The 22,912-nt window shown below is 39.1% G+C and overlaps 1 protein-coding gene across 1 annotated transcript in view; it reads left to right on the forward strand.

The window, feature by feature from the left end:
- Cap2 (cyclase associated actin cytoskeleton regulatory protein 2) overlaps window positions 1–22,912 on the forward strand; it is a 124,616-nt gene that overhangs the window by 36,140 nt on the left and 65,564 nt on the right. The window contains exon 4 of the mRNA XM_042678524.1: window positions 21,424–21,501. Coding sequence (XP_042534458.1) covers window positions 21,424–21,501 — 78 coding nt within the window. The remainder of the gene's footprint in view (window positions 1–21,423; window positions 21,502–22,912) is intronic.

The following is a 22,912-nucleotide window of genomic DNA, read 5'->3' on the forward strand; positions in this document are numbered from 1 at the left end:
ATGACCAACAAAAATAAATACATAAATAATAATAGAAATATTTAAAATAGGAAGGTACTTGAAATGCCAATATTTGATTTTTAACTGCTTTTAGTTGAAATAGATTACTGTATGGGAAGGAGATGTGACCTATAGCTTTATGCCAACCAGTTAGTGTTGGATTTATTGCAAGGCTCCAGAAACTTACATTGTTTTCCTCATGGTCTTTCATTGTCTAGTCTGTGCCTATGGCAAATGGCTAATAAACGTTTGCTGAATGAATATTAAATGAGTCAAATTATTGATGTATATTTGAATCAGGGATGGTTGAATTTATTGTGGCTGGTAATTTAAATAAAAAGTCAAATCCAGACTAGCCTAGCAGTTAAAAATAAATCATCAAGGCCACATTTTAGTCATAAATCAGTAAATGATATATTAAGAAGCATAGACACAAGTTAGGAAAAAAATAGACCATTATTACTGTGTGTCTACAGGCTTTGCTTGAAAATACACACACACACACACACACACACACTAAATTTATCAAAGGCCTGAATACTTACCTTGTACCTCTTCAATCTCTTCCTCACATTCTTGTTTTATAGTAAAGGAAAGGCAGCTACTGAAAGAGTTAAGCAGCTTAAAGAAGTAAGATGACCTGGGCACTGGGGCTCATGCCTGCAATCCTGGCTATGTAAGAGCCTGAGACCTGAAGGATTATGGCTGAGAACCAACCTGACCAGAAAATTCCCTGAGACTCTTATTTCTAATTAATTAGCGTAAAGCCAGGCTAGAGGTATAGCTCAAGTGGTAGAACAAGCAAGTCAAGGAAGCACGAGAACCTGAGTTCAAGCCCAGTACCAGCAAAAATAAAAGAAGAAAGGTGGATGCCAGTGGCTCATTCCTGTAATCTACTCAGGAGGCTGAGGTCTGAGGATCATGGTTCAAAGTCAGCCCAGGCAGTTAAAGTCCATGAACCTCTTACCTTCAATTAACCACCAAAAAGCTGGAAGTAGAGCTGTGGATCAAGTGGTAGAATGCTAGCCTTGAGCACAAAATCTCAAGGACAGCGCCCAGACCCTGAGTTCAAGACCAAAGACTGCATACAAAAAAATATAAAATAAAAAAGCAAGATGAGCATATGTAAGCAACAAGTAAATTCAGCAATACGTTCATTGACTTGCAGTCACTGCCAATAGAAATCCCATGGACTCTGCTTGAGATGAGATAGTCTTATGAACCATACTGTATTTGAAACTGAAGGTTAGAGTTTAAAAGGAACTAGAATTTGTTTGGTTTTGTTTTGGGATTGAGTTTTGGCAGGTTGCCCCTCCCTCCAATCACTGCCTTTCAAAGATAAGAGATCGGGCAAGCAATAATTCTCAAGTCTTAAAGAGCATGCTGAGAAATTAAAACTCTTGGCTGGAATATTACTGTGTACTTCCAATAATCAGATCTCTCTGGTTTTGAGAGTCTTGAGCTGTGTTTATATAATTGTAAACAGCTGGGTAGAACGTGATTACTTCAAGCTACCAAATACAGAACATCCTAAACTTTCCAGTGGCATCCTCCTCCCTGCCCTCCAAATTCATTGTAAATCACTTCTTGAAAACTTAGAGGTCATTTTCCCAAGATCTAACGTAAGCCCTGAGTGGCTCCATTCTTATGCCAGAATATAGCCCAGCACAAGTCCCCATAGTCTGCCCATGGCTGCTATCCACAGCCTAGTTACTAACTACAGAAATTTCTAGGAAGACTTTTATGGCAATTCAAAGAGTAATTTTAACTGGAGGAAAGTGAAGGAAGGAGTGACTGTCCAAAAAGAATTGTACTCATTATCTGACTTATGAAATGGTAACCCCTCTCTATAACCCCTAATCACAACAATAAAATTATAATTTTTTAAAAGAGCAATTTAAAGACTCCTAAATTTCACAATTGAAAAATTGGGGGTTTAATATATATTTGTCATTGCTGTTTTGCTTTGTTTTGGGGTTTGACAGTATTGAAGTTTGCACTCGGGGCCTTTGAACTCAGCACGTGTGAGGTAAGCACTCTACCTCCTGAACCATGCTTCTTCTCATTTTTTACTCACGTAGGATCTTAAGTTTTACTAGGGGATTGGTCTCAGACTGGCATCCTCCTGCCGCTCATGTAGCTGGGGTGACAGGTGCATATGAACACCCCTGGCTTATTGATTGAGATGGATCTCACTAACTTCTCTCCCAGGATGGCCTTGAACTATGATCCTCATCTCTACCTCCAGCGAAGCTGGGATTATACACTTGAATCACTATGTCTGGCTTGTATGTCTAGGTGGGTTTTTTTATTCTATTTTATTCTTATTTCATCTTTTATTTTACAGAAATACATCTAGGATGGATGTGATAGTTAAAGGCAAAGGCTTGATGAGAAGTTTCTAAGCACTACTTATGTAATGCAAGGTGCTAGAAAAAATTCCTCCATCATGTTTTAGTTAAATGAAGCTGGAAAACAATAATGCAAAACAAAAGTTGTTAATTACATGTGCTGATACCTGAGGAGCTGTAAAGACAGATGAGATTTTTACATAGATTCTAGATGCTTCCAGCTAAAATTGAACCTGCTTCCTGTCTACCTTCACTACCAACAAGGCTTGTCTTTTGTTACTTGCAGTTACATTCCTTCAATTCTTAGCAACCATTGTAAGGGGGACACTGAAATTCACAAGTGGGACCAAAAAAGAGGGAAAGATTTTCTGAGACTACTGAAGCAGAAATTGAAACAGGGTAAGGACATGACATATGTGCTTTATTTAAAATAAAGTTCAGAGCTGGGCACCAGTAGCTCACACCTAGCTACTCAGGAGGCTGATAACTGAGGATCATGGTTCAAAGCCAGACTAGGCAGGAAAGTCCATGAGACTCATATCTCCAGTTAACTACTAAAAGGCCAGAAATGGAACTGTGGCTCAAGCTTGAACAAAAAAACACTGGGACAGCACCCAGAGTGGAGTTCAAGCCCCAAGACCAGCACCAAAAAGAGACAGGTAGTGACAAAGAGACAAAGAGTGAAAACACTTGTACCTGCTAAAATATAGATAAGCTCCAGAACATCATTCTAAAATGCCTTTAAAAAGAATGAAAGAGACGGGCACTGGTAGCTCACGCCTGTAATCCTAGCTACTCAGGAAGCTGAGATCTGAGGATCATGGTTCCAAGATAGCCTGGGCAGGAAAGTCTGTGAAACTCTTATCTCCAATAAACCACTCAGAAAAACAGAAGTGGCACTGTGGCTCAAGTGGTAGAGCATTCACCTTGTGCTAAAGAGCTGAGGGACAGCGCCCAGGCCCAGAGTTCAAGCCCCATGACCGAGCCAAAAAAAAAAAAGAATGAAGGAAAATGAACGCCAAGATATGGAAACAAGAGTTTTGTTTTTTTCTTTTTTTTTTCTTTTTGTTTTTTTAATGTACTAGGTGTAGTTAGTTCTTTTTTTTTCTTTTGTTTCCCCTCCCCCCCCCTTGGGTTTATTCCATTGTCACTGTATATGATTTTGGTACCTTGTGTCTTGTATATAGGTTTATCTGATTTGGGGAAAGGACAAATAACATAATGGTGAAGCAAAGGATAAAGGGTGAACCAATACAACAGCAATACTCAAAAGATACTATATTGGAAATGAACTTTGTAACGGGGGGAGAGGAAATTGAGGAGGAGGAAAATGGGAGAAAAGGAGGGAGTGGGTAACAATATTAGATAAGAAATGTACTCATTGCCTTACTTATGTAACTGTAACCTCTCTGACATCACATTATGATAAAATTTTAAAAATTTAAAATTGCACACTTAAAAACATGAAAAATAATTTGAGCGGATTCTAAAATTGATTGATGTGGGAGCTGAACAACACTGTGCACATGGTAAGATACTTTAGGCAAATTGCACTATATGTGAATTGTCTCAAAAAACAAAAACCAGCCAGGCACCAGTGGCTTATTCCTATAATCCTAGTTATTCGAGAAGATAAGATCTGAGAATCATGGTTTGAAACCAGCCCAGGCAGGAAAATCTGTGAGACTGTTACCTCCAATTAACCACTCAAAAGCTAGCAATGGAACTATGGCTCAAAGTGTTAGAGCACTAGCCTTGAGCAAATTGCTCAGGGACAGTACCCAGGCCTAGATGGAGTTCAAGCGCCACAGGTGAAATAAATAAATAAATAAATAAATGCAATCTGGGCTTATATCTGTATTATTAGCTACTCAGGAGACTGAGATCTGAGATCATGGTTCAAAGTCAGCCCAAGCAGGAAAGCCCATGACACTTATCCCCAATTAACCACCAGAAAACCAGAAGTGGGAGTGTAGCTCAAAGTGGTATAGAGGTAGCCTTGAGCAAAAATAAATAAATAAAATAAAAACCCTCAAGAGCAACACTAAAGCCCCAATTTCAAGCCCTAGAGCTGGCACAAAAAAATTAAATAAAAATGAATGTCTGGAAAGATATTCATTGACTTGCTAACATTAATAATGCTTATGGAGTGAGATTAGTGAAAGTTTTTCTTTGTACATGTCCATGAATTTGTTGTTATTAATTATTATTATTATTATTATTAGGAGAGGAAAGAGGGAATATTTGGTGCTAGAAGAAAAAGATCGTGGAAACTAGGTATTGCCTGAAAGTGATATCATTGCGGAACAAAAGACAAAATCACCAAGAAATATCACCAACCCCTCAAAGCTTGGTTTCAGGGCACTCAGGTGCCTGGGCATTGGTGGAGAACAGAGAACTAGAGTTGAACCAGAAAAGACCTGTCATGGTTAGGCCCCTGCAGTAAGATCTCAGTTTAGATGGGTTGATGATGTGTAGACAGTGGTTGATGAATGAGAATAGCTGATTCTTTGCTAAATTTTAGACTCAGTGAAGATCAGCTTTATTCCTCTGCCTTATGTTATATTTCTCTGCAGTTGTAAAACAGAAGAAAGATTAATTGAGGGCCCTCTCTGTCAGGCACTGTGCATGGTTACTGTAATCATTTTATTTCACTTGATCCTTAAGAAAAAGAATCCTTGACAACATTCAGGATAAAGAACCCAAACCTCCTAGAACAATCCAAGAACAAATCATGTTAAGTGTGGTAAGCCAAGCTGAGAGAGACAAACGGTGCACGTTTTCCCTCAGATGTAGAAGCTAGATCTAAAATACACTGGATCATAATAAATTTTGCAGGTCTGTAAGCATTCACACACAGTGAGAGTAAAGGAGGATATTCTTAGGAGAGAAACAGAAAGGCACAATGCCTATGTACATCCGATCATACAAAATAGTACGTATCAAAATGAATTCCAGGAAATGGAACAAGATTTTTTTTCTTTATTACTGTTCTTGTTTTCTTTTTGTCTTATTTGTTTGTCTATATGTCTTTGGGAGTGTACAGAAATGAGTGAACAAAGGGTAAATAAGTGCAGCAATGGAAACCACATTGAAAATGAAGTTGTGGGTGGGATGGGAGGGAAAAACTGGGAGAGAGCAAGGGAAAGGGTGGCATTATCCAAAAGGAAATGTACTCCTTGCCTGATATATGTAACTGTGTAAGCCTTTTGTATTTAGCATTTTCAAATAACTTTTTAAGAAAGAATCCAAGCCTCTGGGAGACTAGGCAAATAGCCATGGTTTACCATTTCATCATGGGTACAATGGATTGAATCTCAGGCTTATGTAAATCTTGGGCTCATAGTTTCTCTGTACACAGCACTGTAATTTCAGTCATTCGCAAGTAAGGAATAGTTACCAAGCTCCTGCCAGACTAAAGGCCTTTCTCTGTAGGTAACTGCTGCCTTAATCTTTTAGAATCTGTTTTCAACTTGAGCCTATAAGACATGTATACATGCATTAAAAGTTGCCTAAGAACATAGTTTAGATAACACAAAGGGAAAAGGTAACACTTGTCAAGATAGTACATTCTAGACCAGAAGTACTTTCTTGTCCCTGATTTTTTTTTCTGAGTGGTCCTAAAGTAGTCAGACATCTTTTATTTGTTCAGCTCCAACAATCATCAACCACAAAGCCATTACTGCATGTTGACAAAGTAGTTTCTATTCCTCAAGTGTTAGAAAAAAAATAGTTAATTTGAAAAGGGCCAATCTGTACAGTTACACACTGATTGTGTTGGAAAATGAAGTGAATTTAGAAGAATGATTTTGTTAAGAATATAAACTTTTAAGGATACTCATGGCTGTCAGAAAAAGCAAATGGATTTAAATATACAATGGTCTTTTCTCTTCTTTTTCCCTTGCCCTAAGAAATACTATTTTTAACTTTTTCAAATCTCTGGTATTTTTTAAATATAAATTTCAATAATGAGTTGTTTAGAAGAGTTCTATACCAAGCATTTTAAATTACAGTGAACAGTTTATGTCATAGATTGCGCAGAATTTTCAGCATATACTGTTTCTGTGGTCTGCTTATTTAACTCAGACCATATGTTTCGGGCTCTTTCCATGTCAGTAAATTGAGGTGTACATTATCATTTGTAAATACTGTGTAGTATTTTTTGGTTATAGCATAATTGATTTAAAAGTTACACTCTAAGGTGAGTATTGGCTCAAGCCTCTAATCGCAGCTACTTGGAAAATGGAGATAAGGAGAACATGATTCCAGGCCAACTTGGGCATAAAAGTCTGTAAGACTTTTTCCTCACTCAATCATTGGGCAAGGTGGTGAGCACTTGTTATCCCAGCTGCAAGGTAAGTCTTGAGTTCAATCCCTAGTACCAAATTCAGTTCAATCCCCCACTAAAAAGAAACAAGCAAGGCACAGTTCTTATATATAGGTGTAATATTGTAAGTACAAGAATATAGGATCAGGGCTGGGAAGGTGGCTCAATGATAGAGTGGTTCTCGTGCATGCACGAGGCCCTGGGTTCAATTCCTCAGCACCACATAAGCAGAAAAAGCTGGAAGTGGCACTGTGGCTCAAGTGTAGAATGCTAGCCTTGAGCTGAAGAGCTGAGGGATAGCACCCAGGTCCAGAGTTCAAGCCCCACAACTGCTCCCCCAAAATACATATATATCCACAACTATGTTGAGACAAGTGATCCCCCTCAAAATTAGACCCTGACAAACGTTTCTTAAATCACATATTGAACTCCTTGCTAGTCTCCCTCAGGGCTGTCCTAGAAAAGAGAGTCACCAAGTATACTTGTAATCATTTTAAGAAATGATATTTGATATACTTAGAACTCAAAAAATTAAATCCCCCTAATAACAAATCCTCAAAGAAACAACTGCCCGATTAATAAGTAGGCTAAAGACTTAAAGAGAGACTTCTCTGAAGAGGATATAAGAGATTTTTTTTGCCAATAGACACATGAAGAAATGCTCAACTTCCCTAGCCATAAAAGAAATGCAAATCGAAACAACACTGAGATACCACGTCTCACCCCAGTTAGAATCAAGAACTCTAATAACAACAGATGCTGGAGGGGATGTGGCCAAAAGGGAACCCTTACTGCATTGTTGGTGGGAGTGTAAACTTGTTAAACCACTTTGGAAAGCAGTATGGAGGTTCCTCAAAAGACTCCACATAGAGCTCCTCTATGACCCAGCAACCCCACTTTTGGGCATTTACCCAAATGAACACAAACAAGGTTATACCAAAGCTACCAGCACAACCATGTTTATTGCAGCATTATCACCTTAGCTAAGATATGGAACCAATCCAGATGCCCCCCAGTATATGAATGAGTCAAGAAAATGTGGTGTGTGTATGTATGTATGTACATATGTATGTACATATATATAATGAAATTCTGTGCCTCCGTCAGAAAGAATGACATTGCCCCATTTGGTAGGAAATGGAAAGATTTGGGAAAAATTATATTAAGTGAAGTAAGCCAGGCCCAAAGAAACATAGGTCCCATGCTTTCCCTTATTTGCAATGACTAGTACATGTCTAGGACAAGCAGAGAGGGTTAGAGGCTATGTACATATGACCATATAAGATGATTTAAGTGAAATATACCCCAAGACAGGAACACATGTGGTTTTTTCTTTCTTGCTATGGTTTTCAATGTACTTACAATGCACTATGTGATTCTTTTGTTTCTTTTGTATGTTCTTCCCCCACATTATTATCGTGTTTTCACTGTATGTGATTCTGGAGTTCTGCATCTTGCATATACGTTTTCGTAATGTGGAGAGGGGAAGGGATGTAGCTGAATGCTTGAATGGGGATAAGGGTTGACCCATTGTGACGATGAGATGTACAGGACACTATGTTGAAAAAAAACTTTACAATTTGGAGGAGGGGGAGGAGGAATTGAGGAAGGGATGGTAGGGAAAAAACAAAGGAGGGGGTAACAATGCTTGATAGGAAATGTACTCATTATCCTCCTCATGTAACTGTAACCTCTCCATATAGCATTTTTTACAATAAAAATATATATAATAAAAAAAGAAAAGCCCCCCCCCCCCAATGACATTTGATCAAATTGTGGTGGGTATCTTTACACAATCATTGTTTTTAAACTATACAATTACTTTCCCCAGGAAATTTCCTAAAACTCTTCTAGGCCCATGGCAAATGTTCCCTATTACTTATTGCCAAATTATCCCCCTACACATACACACACATACACACACACACATGCACCCCCCTCACACACACACACATACATTGTTGTATAATTCATGCTTTCCCAGTGGTTGAAAGTGCTTTCAGCTCTTAGTGATAATTAGGCATTAGGAAAATAAAAGTTTCAGGAAAACAATGCGTGATTTGAATGCACATTAATATGCATGACACTGGATGCTTTAAAATACTTTGCCCTCTGCTGGACAGGCAGGAAAATAAAAACAACTCATAATAGGAAAGCTTGCTTTTTTTTCTCTCTTTTCTCAAAAGAAAGCCATTAATCAGGTCTCCTATGGATCTATTCACTGTATCAAGAGCCCATGTTTAAATCTGTTGAAAATGGGGTTGACTAGGACATGTGTTGGATGGACCGCTGGGGTGTTGAGGTCACCTTAACTGAGAGGAATAATGCAGCTGAGATTCATAATAAAATTCCCAGGCTTGGAGGTAGAAGTGAAGTGATACTATAGAGCTGTTCCTCAGTGTCAGAAAATTGCGCTGGGGCTGATGTAAATACTTTTGTGAGCTGGAGGTTGCCTAGGCAACAGTCCTATTAATGAAGAATAAACCTCATTTATTATCCGTGCCTGAATGATTTTTTTTCTATAAAATGTACCTAGTAGTCTAACACTGACATTCTCAATCTACCTACTCATCTTTTTTTCTAGACTCCAAAACTATTTAGCCCTATTTAATAAGCATGCCTCCTTTCTACCAATGATTGAAGAAGAAGAAAAAAAATCAGTAAAGTCTTAAGGGCAGTAAAAATATTAATTTATAACAATTACCTAATATAAAATTATTGCCTTTTTGATAGATGGCTTTGGCTAAGGCAGAGCCTGAAATTAACTGAGACTTGGTTGCTATTTGAGCAGGCAAGTCTTTAAATTAACTCATCTTTATGATTTAGTGGAGTGTTGCCAACATACTTTTAAAATAAGTAGAGGGTGACATTATTGTTTCCTTCCCCGAGTCAGACTGTAAATTCAGGCTCCATTTTATTGTGCAGTCGTGGCTGAGCTTGTAAGCTCTTGCAGAATGCCTGTTGTCTTGGAGAGCTACAGAGCATGTGAGACTCATGTTAAGAGATGCTGGTGAGAAATGACTGAGTACCAAGCCCTTTGCTTCCTAGATTCTGGAGAAAAGGAAGTCTTTTATCCAAAATGAGCGCAGTTATCCTTGTGTTCTCTTTTTATTATGAGATTGATTCCTGGTCTGTTCTGGTTTTTATTTGTTGTTGTTGTTGTTGTTTTGCTTTGGTCGCAGTCTTATGGCTTGCATTCAGGGCTTGGGCACTGTCCCTGAGCTATTTTGCTCAAGGATAGCACTCTACCATTTGAACCACAACTCCCCTTCCTGATTCCTGTGTTTTGTCAAACCATTTTAGCCAAAGGTTGTTAATTCCAGCAATCCTATCATGTCCATACAATGAACACCTTACACGTATTACCCCCACACTAATTATTCTCTGCATTCCTGACTGGCTTTCCCTGATTTATATCTGATATTGTACCTAGGCACATAGCAGGTACTCAAAGTATTTCTAAATGTGGCATTAAATAATAATGTTTTACTCAGAAATTTATTATTTAAACTTATTATTTCAGACTTTTTAATTTAAACTTATTATTATATAAGCTTATTATTTCATACTTGTTTTTTGGCAGTTCTGGTGTTTGAACTCAGGGCCCACAGGGAGCTACATCCCTAACCATTTTTACTTTCATTATTTTTTTCAAATAGGGTCTCATATTTAAGACGAAACTATGATCCTCCTATTTACTCTTCCCACATAGCAGGGATGACAGACACGTGCCTTTGTGCCCAGATTTTTATATTTGAAATAGGATCTTACAAAATTTTTGATGAATTCTTTTCTGAACTCTTGATCTCTGCCTCCTGAGTAGCGAGGATTACAGGCAATTTAGGAAAGTTTGACAACTGATCTATGAAGAAGAGAACAAACACCTTTCATACACTCACTACCAGTGATAACATCCATAGGCGGCATGCATATTTATTTCATGATGGCATGTCTCTTTATCTTAAAAGCCACTTGTACAGTCTTGTGTTCTCAATAAGATCAAATCATATGATCATCTATAGGGACGAATGGCTCATGCCATTCCCTGGCAGGCTGCAGGGAATCCAGGTGATGATGAAGATGCTGGTGGGAATGATAGGCCAGATATGGTCCAAACAAAATGTAGCCCTTCTGTTGCCTCAACTCAGCAATTTCAGTAGTCGATCTGATGTCTTAACTCCTAACTTAAGACTATGTTACTGACAGAACAGCTCTTTCCCTGAGAACAAGTTTTAGCACAAGCACACATACTAGTTTCTTTGTCATTGAAGATTCTGATTTGCTCGTCTGTGCCATTTTCCTAACAGCACTGGGAAGAGAGAGAGAGGGGATTCCTAAACTTAACATGCTAAATAGGCAGAAGTCCGTGGGAAACCCAAGAAATAGTGAAGAAACATTCTGTACTTGAATGTTTTATTCTTAGCTGTGGCAGGATAAAGGGATCCATGGGGTGTTGCTTTAGGCTCCTCCCAATCTTTTTCCTCTCTTTCAAGAACCTCCTCCATATAAATACCATGAAACCAAAATAGCAATAACACATACAAAGGATAAAAATCTTATGAGCCAGGTCCCAGTGGCTCACGCCTGTAATCCTAGCTACTCAGGAGGCCGAGATCAGAGGATCTCATTTCAAAGCCAGCCTGAGCAGGAAAGTCCGGGAGACTCTTATCTCCAATGAATTATCAAAAAGCCAGAAATGGAGTTGTGACTCAAATCGGTAGAGTTGTAGCTTTGAAGAAGGGAAAAAAAAATAAAAAGCAAAGCTCAGGGACAGCATTCAAAGCCCTGAGTTCAAGCCTTAGGACTGGCACGCACAAACACCACACACACACACACACACACATCTTATGTAGTGGAAGAAAGAGCATCATTAGAGGACTTTGCTATTTTTGAGAAATCCTTTGAAAACAGAGTGCTTCCTGCTGCAGAATCCCTTCTATCACTGTCTCATCATTGGCTCCTCCAGATGACTGCATCTGCATGGCATTCATAACACCCTACCTCACCTAGAGCACCCCAGCCCCCATCGCAGGAAGATGGTAGATCACCAAGAGGATGGCGCTGGGATGGGCGTTCCAAAATGCCCCCTGAAAAAATAAAACAGATGCTTTCCTCATTTAAAAAGAAGATGGAGGGAGGGGAGGAGGGGGGAGGCTGGGAAGGGATGTGAAGGGTAAACAAAGGAGGAGGCTGCAATGCTTGGTAAGAAATGTACGCATTATCCTGCCCATGTAACTGTAACTCCTCTGTACAGTATGTTCACAAATAAAATTAAATTAAATTTAAAAAAAAAAAAAGAAGATGGAGGGGAACAAATAGTTTAACTCTTCGCTCTGGTGGCTGAAGTTGGACATAGATGGAAATATTCTAGTTTTTCCATCAACTACTTATATATATTGACATTTGTCGAGTTTAAACTTCATAATAATTTATATTCATTGGAAATCCTGACCATGCTGTCCCATGCCTGTACCCCTTTCCAGCAGTTTTTCTCCCCATTTTGGTAACACTGGGATTTGAACTCAGGACCTTGCACTTGACAAGCATCTAGCAATTGAGCCATGCCTCCAATCCTTTTTTTGCTTTAGTTCTTTTTTTTTTAGATAAGGTCTCATGCTTTTGCCTGGTCTGGCCTCAGACTTCTGTCCTCTTACTTCAAACTCTGAGTAGTTGAAATTACACGTGTGTCATCAGACTGTTCAATAATTCTTGAATACTTATTCAGGCAAGGAATAAGGTGGGGACAGAGATTTAAGGAGGAAGGTGGACATTGAAGTAGACCCCTTGAGTCTACTTGGGATGTTGATGAGGAAGCAGACAGAACAGCACTACCCAGAGGCATTCATGACAACTTTAGAGAACCTCTCTGTTCAGAATCAGGGAGTCTAGCCTAAGAAACTGCTTTCTCCCTAACCATGATTGACTGGGCACAAGGTTTGCATCACTCAGACCTTGGGCTAAAACAAATGCCCGTAGAATACACCATCATCATCAGTGATTCAGGATGAGTCTATCCCCCATCTGTTGCTTCTTGACTACTTGCCATCAAATTCACTCCGTTCCTGAGCTGAATTTTCCATCCTCTCCACAGTGAGTAGAATTCACATGAAGCAGGAGGTACGTATAGATTATCTATGGTTCACAAACCCCACTCAGCAGAGGAAACAAAAATAAAATAACATGAAAGGCTGACTCTTTAGGGACTTGAGTCACTGAGGAAGCAGTGCAGGGCTGGATACTGTTCACAGTTAATCCGAAGTGATCATCTATATGAGATGAAGGAAAGAACACTCTGCGGATGAGGAGAACTGGACAATTTTACACCTTGTCTATCAACCTTGGGAAATTCACCATCTTCTCTACATCTTGGTGTCTTTTTCAGAAAGGCAAAAAAAAAAAAAAAAATGCTGTGCAAGACAGGCTGTGGGTATATAAATAAATTTCTTGTTCCCAGGGCTCTTTGAAGCAGAGTGCTGGGGTACTTGGGAGACCACCCCAGGATTGGAACAGAGAGTACTTAGGAATCATAGCTCTGATGCAGATAAGACTGATTGTACAGGGCTTTGTAAACCAGGCAAAAGTCTGGGCTTTATCCAAACCCTTTATAAGAAATGAGAACTCTTGAAGCGATTACAAGTCCATATCCAGGCTTTCCCTGTGTGTGGGGAGGGCAGGAAGCATTCTTTCCTTAGCCAGCAGCAACTGCTCCCAAACACCATTAGCACTTTTTTTTTACCCAGGGCTCTTGTTTTCTTTCTTTTGACTCTTCTTTTGTACTCCCCCATTACTGCACTGTCCTGTACTCAGCACAGAGGCAAAGTGCTCATTCGACTGTTTTATAAATACTGCTGGGTGGTGATAGTTCTCATGCCTGGCTTAGCTCATGCCTAACTTGTTGTCTTCCATTAGACAAGTAGTCAGGGCTTCAAAGTCAGCCTTGCTGATATTTTTCAAAATAATGTTGTCCTGACACTGTAGTTACATCCAGCTTACATGATCTGGCATGTTTTGGAGGGGAGAGGCAGCCGTGGGTTTGAACTCTGGGCCTGGGTGCTGTTTCCTGAGCTCCTTTACTTTCAAGTCTAGCACTCTACCCCTCGAACCACAGTGCAACTTCCAGCTCTTTGTGTGATTAATTGGAGATAAGAGTGTCCCAGACACTTTTCTGCATGAGCTGGCTTTGAACTGTGATCCTTAGACTGGCATTTTTTTTAATTGCCAAACTTTCCCATTTTCTCATGCTTCAAGTCCCTTCCTTGATAATAAAAGAAAAATTAGAAATCTAGAGTTAGGAATTCTTGCCTCTGACTTGGTCACTAACTGGCTTTGTAACCTTGGGCAAAAATACTTCTTTTCCACCCTCCACCCCCCACCCCTCACCCCCGCCCCCTGCCAGCCTTCCTCATCTTTTTGCTTCAAACAACAGCAACAAAAGAAAAAACAAATGCTGAATGAAATGAGCCCTGTCTGATGGGCTGAGTGTGCAGTTCTCAAGTGAGAGGCCTTAGGAGGGGTTGTGCTAACTCAGCTACTATGAAAAACAAGGTGGAAATGAGAGACAAAGTAATAGACAAAGCATGGCGGATATCATTAGAACCTATAGCTTTCTGTGTGGTCCGGAGCCCTTGGGAACTTGTCAGAAATGCAACGTCTCAGCTCACCCAAATTACCTGATTTGGAAACTCCACAGGTGGGACTGAGGCCAACATACATTCAAGAGAGACCCACTGACTCAATTAAGCTTTTTTCCTTTCTTTCATGTTCATAATGTGTCATCTCAGATGTCTTCTAAAATCTAACTTTAAGGGATCAGTGCTTATGTTCATGACTATGAGATTAGACATCAGGACTACAAAGGTGGCTCAGTGGTAGAGTGCTTTCCTTGCATGCATGAGGTCCTGGGTTTGATTCCTCAGCACCACGTAAGCAGAAAAGCCAGAAATGGTGCTATAGCTCAGGTGGTAGAGCGCTAGCATTGACTGAAGAGCTGAGGGACAGCACCCAGGCCTAGAGTTCAGGCCCCATGACCGCATCTTATTTTCAACAAAACCAGGAAATAGGTGAAGGTTATCTTTAGCATTCTTGCATTCTCTCTCTCTCTCTCTCTCCCCTATCCCTTCCTCCCTCCCTTCACCCCTTTTTGCTCTCAAAAAATAGTCCCTTTTACTTCTTCATTGGCTAACGTTCAAAAAAGTTCCCCTTCAAGGTAGAATACAGTATCTCTAATTATGAAGTAGAAGTCAGGCAGACCTGCCTAGGAACCTGCAAATCACACAGATAAACAGATACCCTGTCCTTAGTCAGAGGAAGGGGGCCCCTACTCTCTCCCTTCGGTCCTCAGGAGGAGAGCTGGCATAATCAGAAGGATCTGGAAAGGCCTTCAGCACATGCCTGCACCTCAGTGCTGCTTTTCCATCTTCCAAGTCTTACCTGTGCCCTTTCTCCGAGTTGGATGTATTTATTTTACCACCCATTTGGGATTTTGCAGCCTGTAGCTTTTCCCGTGAAATGCTGCAACGCTCTAGTGGGTATTCAGAGATCAATCGGGTTTCCCCAGAGCACCAGCACACTCTCCCAAGAGGATTAGATGAAAATAAGTCATCTTTAGCTGGTGTCTGCTTGCTGTTTCCCAAGGCTTGCTTTGAATTGATCACTGGAATTCATCCTCCTGCTCTTCACCCTACAACCACAGAATAATCAACATCCCAGCAACCTGTCTGCCTTAGAATCCCACTTACCAAAGTCCTAACTGATAAAACAGATAAAATGCATAGCCTTGATTTTTTTTTACCCTTCTCTTCTCTGCACACACGTGATCATGGGCAGAAAGACCCACATGTTCCCACACAAAGGTCACTGAGGCACTCAGAGCCCTGCATGCATGTGATGGACAAACTCAGCAAAAAGCCCTCAATTATTTGTTCTTCCTGAAAAGCCCTACGTTTGACTTTTTCTTTCACAATGTTTTGAACTGTCTGAGTGAGCCAAACTCTCCCTTCAGAGCCACCAGACTCAGCAGGTTCAGTAAAATTGTTCCTGAATAGGGTGCTGTCTGGTGCAGGGGACTCATGGAATTTTACAGAAAGAAGAAGCTGGTGGATCTGAATATCTTAAAGTTAGAATGGCAGTCCTTTGACATGCGCACTGATGATGCTCTAAATGGATGTTGTTCAGCATCAGCTAATTGTGTCCATAGTTCCACAGAGCTAAAAGAAGGGACATTCAAACCCTCATTCAGACTTTTTCTATAGAAGCAAAGCAAAATGAACAGGGTTTGAAGCAGATATCCATCCAGGTATCCAACCATTCTCCATCCCAACCACAATGCCTATTGTTGAGTGAAAGGCCATTTGCAGGAAGAGACTAATTAGTGAAATTGCCCATCTTCACTAATCAGACCTGCCAGAAAATTGCTCTATTAGCAACAGGCAAAATGTTGTTACTAGGGAAAATAGAAAAGGCTAATAACAGTGTTCTTCTTGGGATAGCTACAAAAACATTGTTAAATGCCACCTCTGGCCTACAATTTCAACTATAGAAGTCAGGCCATCCCAGATCACTGTTCCCATGGCAACAATAATTCAGAGTCTCTGCAAGGCTTATCATAGATGAGAATGGTATCTCCATATTATCGTTGCTGGGAGAATTGCAGTTATTTTATTTGTACCCAACCTGTGAAAAGTTGAATTTTGTCATTTTCTTTTGGGAAAGTATGATCATTACAGTCCTTCTGAATCACTGAAAAAAAAAATGTGTCTTGATTCATGGAGAAAACATGGGCACAGCTTGGAACATCAGAATTCCTTAATGTTCTCCAGGCCAGTGAAATTTTAATAACTCTCTTTTCTTCCCTAATTACTATCAGAAATTTGATACTTTGACCAGGGAAAAGAGAAGGGAAGAAGATGATATGTTTCAAAATGTTTTTAAGCAATCTATTGTGTTGATGAGGATTGCTTTTGTGATTATAAATGTAAACAGTCTACAAATCTTGGTTTGATTTCAAGCATCTTCTTTTTGGGAAAAATGCCAATGAGAAGCAATAGGGAAAGGTGCCCATTTTAGAACAAATTTTGGAAAATTTATAGATGCTAAAATGTCATCATGGATGGAGTGATAAAAACCTAGTTATTTCCTGTTGAGTTAATATATTTATACGTGGAGCCCAGAAAATTCACTGGTATTGACACTGGGATGAAATTAACCTAATCCTCATGTAATTATAAGAGGACTCTGCTCTTAAAAATATATCAATTCACTTCTTAGCTAAATATCATACAAGTAAGTTATAATCAAAACAGCAGAAATAGAAGCTGTCCCCTAACAGATATGCAGCTAGCAAGAAGAGTAAAGATGAAATCATTAAGTGAAAAAAGAATATAAATCTGTGACCAAAAAATACTGAATTCTCTTGGGGGAGATTTCTTTTTAGGAAAGAATAATTCTCTTTCCACAAATAAAGAAGGATGAGGGAGATGCAGGATTTAAAAAGTAAAATAAAATAAATCAACTTCTTTACAGAAACTAAACAACAAAAAAAAACACAATCTAAGCAATACAGACCAGTAACAGACAGCAGTTGAGCAATACTGGTTTCTAACTCTTGGAAGGTTGAGGCAAGAGGATCTCAAGAGTTTGAGGACAGCCTTAGCTACATAGAATTCCAAACACGCTTGAGTGTCATAGCACGAGCCTATTTCATAAGTGGGGGAAATCCCAGAGTAAGCAGCACCCAAAGACTTAAGTAAAGCTTGGACACCACCACTGTGGAGCAATTACTTTCCCTGTTCTCCGTTCCTATGGGCCATTAGAAGAAGAGACCACACAAAGCATCTCACCTCCAGCTGCTGATGGAAAAGAAAATACACTGGTCTCCAATATGGTTTCAAGAGACTCAAGAAATCACCTGTGTTTTATCTGAAAACATTTATCTGGACATAGTGAGTTAAGCATGGGCAAGATGAAAAAGATCAACATTGTAGCTAAAAGTCATGTGGTAAGGCACAGCATAGCCTGCAAAGTAGAAAGGCCCCAACTCTTCTTTTGTGTGTTCATTACTGAAACAAAACGCCTGAAATCATTAATCCATTGGTTTATGGATTTTGGTTCTGTGAGAAAAGAGTGTATCTATGGCAGAAGAATTTGTTCACCTCATGGTCTGCAATAAAAGGAAAAAATGAGAGGCAAAAGAGAGCAAGATGCCAGGATCCCCTTCAAGATCCCCCTTTCAAAGACCTAAAGACCTCCCAGTAGGCCCCACCTCTCAGATTCTAGCTTCTCCCAGTAGCACTAAGGACTATGGCACAACGCTTTATAGATGAGCTTTTGGTGGACACTCTAGATCCAAACTGTAGCATCCTTGAAGAAAACTAACTTAAGCAGCAGAAATACATTCTTCATGGCCGTTTAATAAGAATGTAATTTATATTCTGAGAATTCAACAAGAGTATAAAAGTAACTTTAAACATATAGAGATCTATGGAATAAAAAAACAGAATGGAAAAATCTAACAAGTCAAAAACTAAATATAGCATTAATGCACAAAAAGTGTTTGTATTTTTAACATAGGTGAGACTTGTTGAAATTTTGCTTAATAATAGAAAAATATGTGATCACAGGTAACAATGAAATTAGGTAGGCAATGTAATTAAGGACAGAATCTAAAATCTGTGGAGACATTCTATATTAATCAGTGTGAAGCAACCATTAGAATCTCTTTTTTGCCCTTTTTATTTACTTTAAGTAGTTGTACAAAGGAGTTGCCATTTAATAAGGCAGTTTATGATATGTTGATCAATGTATCTTGATCAGTGTTACCCCTTTCAACATTGTCACCATCCCTTTCCTATTCACCCCTTCCTTCCCTGTTCTTAATTTTGTAGGATACATACTAGATTCTTGAATACATTCTTCCCTGCTTCTCTTCTCTTGTATACCCCTTCCCCCTTGACCCCAACCCCTCTCAAGTACCCACTTCCTGGTGTTTTATTTTACTGAGTTTTAACTTTGCCTTTCTAAGGAATTGCAGTATTCAAGTTCTCTCTTGAATCTATCATATTTTAATTAATACATTTGTATACACTTCTAACATATACCACCTAACATATTTACTTGAAAGTTTATAAGCTAAATCTAACCTCTGCATATAAGGGAAAATATACATCCTTTGTCTCTCTCTGTACTAGAATCACTTAGCAAAAGCTCTCATAAATAGACCAGAAAATATATTGAAAAATACAGTAAGAAATTTCCCTGCAATGAGAAAAGGACCAAAACTATTCCAAAAAGGAAAAGTAATATAGAAATGTTCAAGACCCAAATCATAAAGCTGTTAAACCTCAATGATAAAGAAATAATTCTCTCAGAATCAAACCAGAGTAAGTCAGTTTCCTACTGGACAAATGCCATCATCTCGTCTTGAGCCATGGGGAAGGAAAAGCCACCAAGAATAACACAGACATGATGACAGCAAGGAGGCATGCTTAAACCTCAGAGAAGAGAGCAACTCTGAGTATTTTCAACCTCATTGAAAATACTCAATATCAAATATCCAACCAATGACAAAACATTCAGATTACCCAGAAGTGGTTAAATGGTGGTGACCACATTCCATTTGCTTAAATGTAGAACATTTATGCAACTGTGGAAATTGGGGTTACAGGTAGTCTATCAATGACAAAAACTTATCAGAATAAGAATAATAACTAGAAAATATGGAAGGTAGGAGACCAGAAATGGATGGAGGGGAAAAGGTAAGAAGTTATTTTCTCATCTTTCTCAGCAAGCAGTCAACCAATATTGTAGAAAATTATAGCGTGTTGTTTGCAATGCAAGCATGTCATTATTTCAATCTCTTTCTATTTTATACTCCTTTTTTAACCTTAGGAAGATAATTTAGGACATAATAACATCTATACTGCTGAAATTCTTTTCTTTGAAGTTTTACAGCCCTTTTACTTTTTCATCTCTAATGTTATTCAATTATGATTAAAATGTATAATTTTATTTTTTAAAAAAATAATACTAAGTATAACTCTAATCTGTAAGTCTCTGAATAGTTGTGGAACTGTGGCTCAAGCCCAGAACCCTGCCCAGGCTATGCAAGTACTCTCTAGCTATACAACCCACCCCCCCTGCACTGGATTTTAATAGTTGATTACAATGACATTCATCTACTGTTAATCATGATTATCTCTAAGATGTCAAGCATTAAAAAAAGCTTTAATTTTCAAAGCATGCTGCTTGTAACAAATTATTCCAAGCCAATACGTATTATCTTACACCTAGGTCAAATACTCAGATATAGTTAATTCTGAGTGGTAGGGGTATTTAAAATTACTTTTTCTTGGTACACTTAGCGTGAGTAGGGAGTGAGGAGAAGAGAATATGTATTAACGTCATTCCCAAATGTATATCTTTTTGGGGGGGGAGGGTAATCTTGAGTCTACATGCCAGCCCTTCTATTAAGACATCAAATGGAGGGAAAGAAGGAACAGCTTACACTAAGCAAAAGGAAAGAAATGTAAATATCACCTGATATGGAAGAAATAATTGTATTGTCAAAGCTCATAGAATTCACAAACTTTATAGACCATGATAATGACAATTTGCCTTGTGAAGGTGAAAATATGTCTGTGACTCTAAGTATTACTATTCCACAATACTGTGAAATGTGAAATTTATGTAATCACCTAATCTCCATTTCTCCATTTTTAAAGAAGAAAAGCAAGAGAAGGGGGGGATTAGGAGCTATGGGTGACAATGTTATCAGACACTTTGTATTCATATACCATCTTGTAGAATGGGAACTTCTTTGTACAACTACTTAAAGATAATAAAAAAATGAAAGACATTAAATGTTATTAAAATATATTTTCTGGGTTCATTTGACACCCAGTGAACAGATCTTCATGGAGATGTCTTAGAGACAATTCTCTTTTCAAAAGAAAGTCTTTGGGTTTAGCTTTTCGTGTTTGTTGTTGTAGTGCCTAAGGACCAAACTCAGGGCCTTCCACTTGCTGAGCAAGAGCTCTTTTCCTGATCTAAATCCCGAACCCCCAATAGAAAGTGTATAACAGATTTTGAGCAGAGTTGGAAAGAGAGAGAGAGACACCCTCCTCTTTGAAAACTGGGGCTCAAATGTTGGAAACAGCTTTGTTGAGATACAATGCACATATCTTAACATTCATCCTTGTGATTCCATGTGTTCTAGTTACTGGGTCACCAAGGTGGGATCACAAACTGTCTAATTCCCAAACATTCGCAGCACCCCACCCCCAAAAGAAATCCTCTACCCATCAGCAGTTCATGTCCCATTTCTCCCTCCTGCCAGCCCCTGGCAACCACTAATCTATTTTGTCTCTGTAGATTTGCTTATTCCAGACATTTCCTATAAATGGGATCATACAAATGTGCCCTTTTGTGACTGGGCTTCAGTCATTCAGCATAATGTTTTCAAGATTCACCTATGTTGGAGAATGTGACTGTCTTATACTTCTTTTTAAGGCTGAATAATATGCTACTTTATAGCAACATCACACTTGGTTTATCCAGTCATGAGTTGGTGGACATTTCATGCTGTTTTAACATTAGTGTGAATAATGCTGCCACAAACACAGGTTTTTGTGTGAACATCTGCTTACATTTTTTTCCTCGGGTCTATTCTAGGCCTGGACCTGCTAGGTTATATGGTAATGAGTTGTTTAGGCACTCAGACATTCAAACTGCCATTCTCTTTATCCATAGGCAGAAATGGTGCACGGAGCTTTCCAGGCCCAGCGGGCTTTCCTTCTGATGGCCTCTCAATACCAACAACCCCAAGAGGTAAGTGGATATTGTGAGAAATAGTGCTGCCTACTGAATGGACAGAGTAGGCGTAAACCAGGCTATCAGCAGAACCATTTCCTGGGAGAGACAGCCAAAAATGAGATGTATAGCACATGGAGGTCTGTCTCTAATCCAGATCATGCTGTCAATAGTTCCTCTATCTTCTTAATCTCAGTAGATAAGCATTACAAATGTAATGTGCCTCCGAATTACTAATGTGTCACATGACTATGGCCAACTTATATTAAGACAATGGATATCGTCAGTGTAGAAGGTCAACTCATTTGAAACATCTGTATCCTTTTCTTTTTACTAGTCTCACAACTTTTTATGACCCAGGAAGTGTTCACTACTAATTCTTTGTTCTGATTTTTGTATTGCTTTTTTTTTAAGACCATTCATATCTATGATTATCTGTAACTTCCTCAGGTACATTTATCAGCTTCTGTATTTTAAGTAGCATAATCAGGCTGAATTGGTTCTTCTCAAATATCTGTGTTCTAGAAGGTTTCTTTGTGCTTTCTGATTCATTAGGTCTGGAATATGGCCTAAGACCATATATGTGCTGGTCCTACGACTTGAACTCAGGGCCTGAGTGCTGTCCTTGAGCTCTTTTGTTCAAGGCTAGCACTCTACTGCTTGAGCCACAGCTCTACTTCTAACTTTTTGCTTATGTGGTGATAAGAGTCTCATGAACTTTCCTGCTGGTGCTGGCTGCAAACTGAGCTTTTCAAATCTCAGGCTCCTGAGTAGCTAGGATTATAGGCATGAGACACCATGCCTGGCTCCAAGACTGCTTTTCAATAAGCTCCTCAGTGATGCCCAAGCCATCCTGTCTGGTGAGAAGGAATCTTTAATAGTAATTTGGACACAGGGAAGGAAGATAATACAGAATAGAAAGCTTCAGGTGGTGCCTCAGATTCTGCTACTGAGAGTTAATGCTGTAGAAGTATAAAGCCTTAAAGCTAAATTAACTACAGTGATTATTTGTAGTCTCAGCCACATGAGTCTGAGGAGAGAGCCTAGCTCCACCCTGCCCCATTCCTGCCTTTGCAGGAATAATAGATGAAATAGTAAATGAGTGTTGTTTTAAGCCACTGATTAGCTATGCCGCAATAGAAAACTAATATGGCTTGCCTTTGATTCCCTTCATCACGGACTCTGAAACAATTGTTATAAGGCTATGGGATAATGTGCCTTGAGTTTCTCCATCCACACCCCTCCATCTATCCTGAGAGAAGCAGAAGTGTGTGCAGCTGTGACTGACAATGGTGACTCCATTTGAAGTTTCTTTATCGTGTTGTCTGTCACTACTCAACAGGTCTGTCTAATAGAAATGTTTTTAGATTCTTCGACCCCATAGAAAAAGAATATATACATATATATATATATATAATATACAGGAATA

Source organism: Dipodomys spectabilis, unplaced genomic scaffold (assembly GCF_019054845.1).
Source record: "Dipodomys spectabilis isolate Male_0828 unplaced genomic scaffold, ASM1905484v1 ptg000045l, whole genome shotgun sequence".
Classification (NCBI taxonomy): Eukaryota; Metazoa; Chordata; class Mammalia; order Rodentia; family Heteromyidae; genus Dipodomys; species Dipodomys spectabilis.